The sequence below is a fragment of the Hyla sarda genome, unplaced genomic scaffold, assembly GCF_029499605.1.
Source record: "Hyla sarda isolate aHylSar1 unplaced genomic scaffold, aHylSar1.hap1 scaffold_637, whole genome shotgun sequence".
NCBI lineage: Eukaryota > Metazoa > Chordata > Amphibia > Anura > Hylidae > Hyla > Hyla sarda.
In genome coordinates, this window is record NW_026610652.1 from 189,972 (window position 1) to 198,218 (window position 8,247).

The 8,247-nt window shown below is 46.1% G+C and overlaps 1 protein-coding gene across 1 annotated transcript; it reads right to left on the reverse strand.

Annotated features, from left to right (window-relative positions):
* Positions 1-1,691: 1,691 nt before the first annotated feature.
* LOC130342149 (transmembrane protein 17A-like) lies at positions 1,692-5,886 on the reverse strand (the record flags this gene model as incomplete). The annotated part of the gene is made up of 2 exons (XM_056554255.1): positions 1,692-2,614; positions 5,743-5,886. Coding segments are annotated over 2 exons (378 nt in total), but the record flags the coding sequence as incomplete, so codon positions are not given.
* Between the last annotated feature and the right edge of the window lie 2,361 nt (positions 5,887-8,247).

Consider the following 8,247-nt stretch of genomic DNA (forward strand, 5'->3'; position numbering starts at 1 on the left):
GGGGGTGGGGGACGAAACCCCCCGTGGTCGCACGGTAAGATGGCTGGCTATCAGTGATAGCCACCATCTTTCCGGGCGCTGCGGGATGCCGCGAGTAGCGGCAGTAATATCCATGACGTACCTGTATGTCATGGGTCGGGAACACCTTGCCACCCATGACGTACAGGTATGTCATAGGTCGGGAAGGGGTTAAAGGGGTACTCCAGGCAAAAACTTTTTATATATATATCAACCGGCTCCAGAAAGTTAAAAAGATTTGTAAATTACTTCTATTAAAAAATCTTAATCCTTCCAATAGTTATTAGCTTCTGAAGTTTTCTGTCTAACTGCTCAATGATGAGGTCACGTCCCGGGAGCTGTGCATGATGGGAGAATATCCCCATAGGAACTGCACAGCTCCCGGGACGTGAGTCATCAGAAAGCAGTTAGACAGAAAACAGCAACTCAAGTTAAGAAGCTAATAACTATTTGAAGGATTAATATTTTTTAATAGAAGTAATTTACAAATCTGTTTAACTTTTCGGAGCCAGTTGATGTATAAAAAAAAAGTTTTTGCCTGGAATACCCCTTTAACCCCCTACGTGTATACAGACGGCCATATTTACATCCAGGCTAAATACACAAAAAAGGTGGGGGAGGCTGGATGTCAGTACCTGCAGGGGACCCCCGATATGCTGACCGGTATGGGATACAGAAGTGGGGCTGCGACTGCTCAGACCAGTGTTTCCCAAGCAGGGTGCCTCCAGCTGTTGCAAACTACAACTCCCTGTATGTCCAGACAGCCTTCAAACCAGGGTGCCTCCAGCTGTTGCAAAACTACAACTCCCTGTATGTCCAGGCAGCCTTCCAACCAGGGTGCCTCCAGCTGTTGCAAAACTACAACTCCCAGGATGTCCAGACAGCCTTCCAACCAGGGTGCCTCCAGCTGTTGCAAAACTACAACTCCCAGGATGTCCAGACAGCCTTCCAACCAGGGTGCCTCCAGCTGTTGCAAAACAACAACTCCCAGGATGTCCAGACAGCCTTCCAACCAGGGTGCCTCCAGCTGTTGCAAAACTACAACTCCCTGGATGTCCAGACAGCCTTCCAACCAGGGTGCCTCCAGCTGTTGCAAAACTACAACTCCCAGCATGCCCGGACAGCCAGAGGCTGTCCGGGCATGCTGGGAGTTGTAGTTTTGCAACAGCTGGAGGCAACCTGGTTGGGTAGACACCGGCTGGGCTGAGACATTATCAACACATCCTGGGATCATTATGCTTCTTTAAAGGGGTAGTCCTCCCGTGGAAAACTTTTTTTTGTAATTTTTTTTTTTAATCAACTGGTGCCAGAAAGTTAAACAGATTTGTAAATCACTTCTATTAAAACATCTTAATCCTTCCAGTACTTTTTAGGGGCTGTATACTAAAGAGAAATCCAGAAAAGAAATGCATTTCCTGTGATGTGCTGACCACAGTGCTCTCTGCTGACCTCTGCTGTCCATTTTAGGAACTGTCCAGAGAAGCATATGTTTGCTATGGGGATTTTCTCCAGTTCCTAAAATGGACAGCAGAGGTCAGCAGAGAGCACTGTGGTCAGGACATCACAGGAAATGCATTTCTTTTCTGGATTTCTCTTTAGTATACAGCCCCTAAAAAGTACTGGAAGGATTAAGATTATTTAATAGAAGTGATTTACAAATCTGTTTAACTTTCTGGCACCAGTTGATTAAAAAAATAAAGTTTTCCATGGTAGTACCCCTTTAATGCACGTCCTCCACAGCAGGTATGAGGCGGTGAGGTATCACAATCAGAAGCCATGGTGCCGTTACAGCACTATATGGCAGCACTCTACGTCCCATATATCGTATCACGGCACTAAGAGTAAAGACAGATTGTGCTGCCATCTAGTGGTCACAGGGAACACTGCAAGCATTCTAATACCAAACGTCTCCAAATACAATTTCCCAAAAATCTATCCTAGGCTAAAAAATAAAATAAGACAGAATATTCCCTTTAATACATTATCTCACATCTGTATAAAAATAAATCATTTCTTTGTGAACAAGAAAAATTGTGTCGCCCGTTATCCCGCAAACAATCGGATTACGGGCAAAATCAGACCGCTCGGGTACTGACAGATAATGTGACAAGAATAAAATTATTAAGAAAATCTGTGTATTAAAAAAGCATTGTAACACGCGGTCACCATTACCTAACAAGAGGTCATTTCTGGTGTCAATTAAAAGCTCCGCGATATTCCGACAGGGAGCAGCGTACACTGCGCCCGGCTAGGAGTAACACGTGGGACGCCGCACCGACCAATTACCGGAGGGGTGGTATGTGCCCCAGGTCCCCGCTGTTAGCCCAGCACGACTGCGGCTTCCACGGCGATTGGGACCATTTTACGCCGGTTCTCCCAAGTTTCCGAGTTGACGGAACCTCCCAGCGAGGCGCCTGGTCGTCTTCCGTAGAGTAAGCGTGGACACGGGAATCTGGAAGAGCAGGAATGCCGTCAGTATCCCGTGAGACGCTCGTTCAAGCGGCAGCGGCTCCGCGCCCGGATCGCAGAGAAGGAAGAGCAGAAGCGGTAACTGTAACAAGATGCTGAGCAGCCAAAATCCCGCCAGTTCAGGGACCTGGGGAAAAACATATAGAGGTCAGTCAGCCTCCTGGAGATCAGCTGATCTAGAGATCTGTGAGCTGATTGGCTGAGGAGAAGCAATGGTTAAAGGGAACCTGTCACCTGTTTTATGCTGCCCAAACCAACCCCTATCATAAATAAATCTTTATACACAAAAACAAAAGCAGCACGCCAACATTTTAGATGCAAATCAGGTGCAAACCAGTACGGGACACCGAGTCCAAGGGCTTCAATCCAATATCCAAAAAAAAAGATGACTGCAAAATGGGTAGCGCTACTCCGAAGGAGTGAAATAAAATGGGTAGCGCTACTCCGAAGGAGTGAAATAAAATGGGTAGCGCTACTCCGAAGGAGTGAAATAAAATGGGTAGCGCTACTCCGAAGGAGTGAAATAAAATGGGTAGCGCTACTACTTTAGAGAGCGGCAGACATCTTTTTCTTTTTGGTTGTCTATCTTTACATGGACCTTGTTCTGTGCCAGGATACAGGCAGAGGAGCAGACAGAGAATGAATAAAACCTCACTGATAAAAGGGGAATAGGGGGAGATTTATCAAAACCTGTGCAGAAGAAAAGTTGCCCATAGCAACCAATCAGATCGCTTCTTTCATTTTTAACAAGGCCTCTGCAAAATGAAAAAAGAGATCTGATTGGTTGCTATGGGCAACCGGGCAAGCTTTCCTATGCACTGGTTTTAATGAACCGAAATATCAGAGTTTGAAAATATATGCAAATTAGGCTTTGAAGATCACTGGGTATTCTCTTCAGATGCTATATTACAGAGAGGTGGACATTACAAGGGAAAGGCAGGGATTACAGCAGAGAGGGGCGGGGATTACAGCAGAGAGGGGCGGGGATTACAGCAGAGAGGGGCGGGGATTACAGGGAAGAGGCGGGGATTACAGCAGAGAGGGGCGGGGATTACAGAAGAGAGGGGCGGGGAATACAGAAGAGAGGGGCGGGGATTACAGGAAGAGACGGGTATTACAGCAGAGAGGGGCGGGGATTACAGCAGAGAGGGGCAGGGATTACAGCAGAGAGGGGCAGGGATTACAGGGAAGAGGCGGGGATTACAGCAGAGAGGGGCGGGGATTCCAGAAGAGAGGGGCGGGGATTACAGGGTAGAGGCGGGGATTACAGAAGAGAGGGGCGGGGTTACAGAAGAGAGGGGCGGGGATTACAGGGAAGAGGCGGGGATTACAGCAGAGAGGGGCGGGGATTACAGAAGAGAGGGACGGGGATTACAGAAGAGGAGGGGACTACAGAAGAGGAGGAGACTACAGAAAAGGGGTGGGGTTTACAGAAGGGGGGATTTCAGGGGAGAGACGGAGATTTCAGCAGAGGGGTGAGGATAACAGAAGAGAGGCAGGGATAAAAGAAGAGAGGGGCGGGGATTACAGGGAAGAGGCGGGGATTACAGCAGAGAGGGGCGGAGATTACAGAAAAGGAGGGGACTACAGAAAAGGGGTGGGGTTTACAGAAGGGGGGCAGAAATTTCAGGGGAGAGACGAGGATTACAGCAGAGGTTCGAGGATAACAGAAGAGAGGGGCGGGGATTAAAGGGAAGAGGCGGGGATTACAGCAGAGAGGGGCGGGGATTACAGAAGAGACAGGGATTATAGAAGAGGAGGAGACTACAGAAAAGGGGTGGGGTTTACAGAAGGGGGGGGGAATTCAGGGGAGAGACGGAGATTTCAGCAGAGGGGTGAGGATAACAGAAGAGAGGCAGGGATAAAAGAAGAGAGGGGCGGGGATTACAGGGAAGAGGCGGGGATTACAGCAGAGAGGGGCGGGGATTACAGAAGAGACAGGGATTATAGAAGAGGAGGAGACTACAGAAAAGGGGTGGGGTTTACAGAAAGGGGGGGGATTTCAGGGGAGAGACGGAGATTTCAGCAGAGGGGTGAGGATAACAGAAGAGAGGCAGGGATAAAAGAAGAGAGGGGCGGGGATTACAGGGAAGAGGCGGGGATTACAGCAGAGAGGGGCGGAGATTACAGAAAAGGAGGGGACTACAGAAAAGGGGTGGGGTTTACAGAAGGGGGGCAGAAATTTCAGGGGAGAGACGAGGATTACAGCAGAGGTTCGAGGATAACAGAAGAGAGGGGCGGGGATTAAAGGGAAGAGGCGGGGATTACAGCAGAGAGGGGCGGGGATTACAGAAGAGACAGGGATTATAGAAGAGGAGGGGTCTACAGAAAAGGGGTGGGGTTTACAGAAGGGGGGAGGAATTTTCAAGGGAGAGACGGGGATTACAGAAGAGAGGGGCGGGGATTACAGGGCAGAGGTGGGGATTACAGAAGAGGGGCGGGGATTGCAGAAGAGGGGCGGGGATTATAGAAAAGAGGCAAGGATTACAGAAAAGAGGCGGGGATTACAGAAGAGGGGCGGGATTACAGAAGAAGGGCAGGGATTACAGAAGAGGGGCAGGGATTACAGAAGAGGGGCAGGGATTACAGAAGAGGGGCAGGGATTACAGAAGAGGGGCAGGGATTACAGAAGAGGGGCAGGGATTACAGAAAAGAGGCAGGGATTACAGAAAAGAGGCAGGGATTACAGAAGAGGGGCGGGGATTACAGGGAAGAGGCAGGGAATACAGAAGATGGGTGGGGATTATAGAAAAGAGGCGGGGATTACAGAACAGGGTCAGGGAAACACAGGGAAGAGGCAGGGATTACAGGAAAGAGGCAGGGTTTAAAGAAGGGGGCGGGATTACAGGGAAGAGGCGGGGATTACAGGGAAGAGGCGGGGATTACAGAAGAGGGGCGGGGATTACAGAAGAGGGGAAGGGATTACAGAAGAGGGGCAGGGATTACAGAAGAGGGGAAGGGATTACAGAAGAGGGGAAGGGATTACAGAAGAGGGGAAGGGATTACAGAAGAGGGGCAGGGATTACAGAAGAGGGGCGGGGATTACAGCAGAGGGGCGGGGATTAGAGAAGAGGAGCTGGGATTAGGGAAGAGGGGTGGGGATTAGAGAAGAGGGGTGGGGATTAGAGAAGAGGGGCGGGGATAACAGAAGAGAGGCAGGTATTACAGACGAGTGATCAGATACAGAACGCCTCATACAGATCCTCCCCTGCAGGGATCAGATTCCGTGGTGACGCCGTTTTCCAGGCCTTTTACCTTTTCCTGCAGGTTTCCACTGTATCCGAGGAATAATCGAATGACCTCAATGACGGACATCAGGATGAGAAGAGTCACCAGGATAAATTTATAGTAGTCAGGAAGGAGGACGTACTGCAGGTATAAACACATAATAGAAGATACATTTATAGTATCAGGGAGGAGGACGCACTGCAGGAATAATCACATAATAGAGGATACATTTATAGTATCAGGGAGGAGGACGCACTGCAGGAATAATCACATAATAGAAGATACATTTATAGTATCAGGAAGGAGGACGCACTGCAGGAATAATCACATAATAGAAGATACATTTATAGTATCAGGGAGGAGGACGTACTGCAGGAATAATCACATAATAGAAGATACATTTATAGTATCAGGGAGGAGGACGCACTGCAGGAATAATCACATAATAGAAGATACATTTATAGTATCAGGGAGGAGGACACACTGCAGGTATAATCACATAATAGAAGATACATTTATAGTATCAGGAAGGAGGACGCACTGCAGGAATAATCACATAATAGAAGATACATTTATAGTATCAGGGAGGAGGACGCACTGCAGGAATAATCACATAATAGAAGATACATTTATAGTATCAGGGAGGAGGACGCACTGCAGGAATAATCACATAATAGAAGATACATTTATAGTATCAGGAAGGAGGACGCACTGCAGGAATAATCACATAATAGAAGATACATTTATAGTATCAGGGAGGAGGACGCACTGCAGGAATAAACACATAATAGAAGATACATTTATAGTATCAGGGAGGAGGACGCACTGCAGGAATAATCACATAATAGAAGATACATTTATAGTATCAGGAAGGAGGACGCACTGCAGGAATAATCACATAATAGAAGATACATTTATAGTATCAGGGAGGAGGACGCACTGCAGGAATAATCACATAATAGAAGATACATTTATAGTATCAGGGAGGAGGACGCACTGCAGGAATAAACACATAATAGAAGATACATTTATAGTATCAGGGAGGAGGACGCACTGCAGGAATAAACACATAATAGAAGATACATTTATAGTATCAGGGAGGAGGACGCACTGCAGGAATAATCACATAATAGAAGATACATTTATAGTATCAGGAAGGAGGACGCACTGCAGGAATAATCACATAATAGAAGATACATTTATAGTATCAGGGAGGAGGACGCACTGCAGGAATAATCACATAATAGAAGATACATTTATAGTATCAGGAAGGAGGACGCACTGCAGGAATAATCACATAATAGAAGATACATTTATAGTATCAGGGAGGAGGACGCACTGCAGGAATAATCACATAATAGAAGATACATTTATAGTATCAGGGAGGAGGACGCACTGCAGGAATAATCACATAATAGAAGATACATTTATAGTATCAGGGAGGAGGACGCACTGCAGGAATAATCACATAATAGAAGATACATTTATAGTATCAGGGAGGAGGACGCACTGCAGGAATAATCACATAATAGAAGATACATTTATAGTATCAGGGAGGAGGACGCACTGCAGGAATAATCACATAATAGAAGATACATTTATAGTATCAGGGAGGAGGACGCACTGCAGGAATAATCACACATAATAGAAGATACATTTATAGTATCAGGGAGGAGGACGAACTGCAGGAATAATCACATAATAGAAGATACATTTATAGTATCAGGGAGGAGGACGCACTGCAGGAATAAACACATAATAGAAGATACATTTATAGTATCAGGGAGGAGGACGCACTGCAGGAATAATCACATAATAGAAGATACATTTATAGTATCAGGGAGGAGGACGCACTGCAGGAATAATCACATAATAGAAGATACATTTATAGTATCAGGAAGGAGGACGCACTGCAGGAATAAACACATAATAGAAGATACATTTATATTATCAGGAAGGAGGACGTACTGCAGGAATAATCACATAATAGAAGATACATTTATAGTATCAGGGAGGAGGACGCACTGCAGGAATAATCACATAATAGAAGATACATTTATAGTATCAGGGAGGAGGACGCACTGCAGGAATAAACACATAATAGAAGATACATTTATAGTATCAGGAAGGAGGACGCACTGCAGGAATAAACACATAATAGAAGATACATTTATAGTATCAGGAAGGAGGACGCACTGCAGGAATAAACACATAATAGAAGATACATTTATAGTATCAGGGAGGAGGACGCACTGCAGGAATAATCACATAATAGAAGATACATTTATAGTATCAGGGAGGAGGACGCACTGCAGGAATAATCACATAATAGAAGATATATTTATAGTATCAGGGAGGAGGACGCACTGCAGGAATAATCACATAATAGAAGATACATTTATAGTATCAGGGAGGAGGACGCACTGCAGGAATAAACACATAATAGATGATACATTTATAGTATCAGGGAGGAGGACGCACTGCAGGAATAATCACATAATAGATGATACATTTATAGTATCAGGGAGGAGG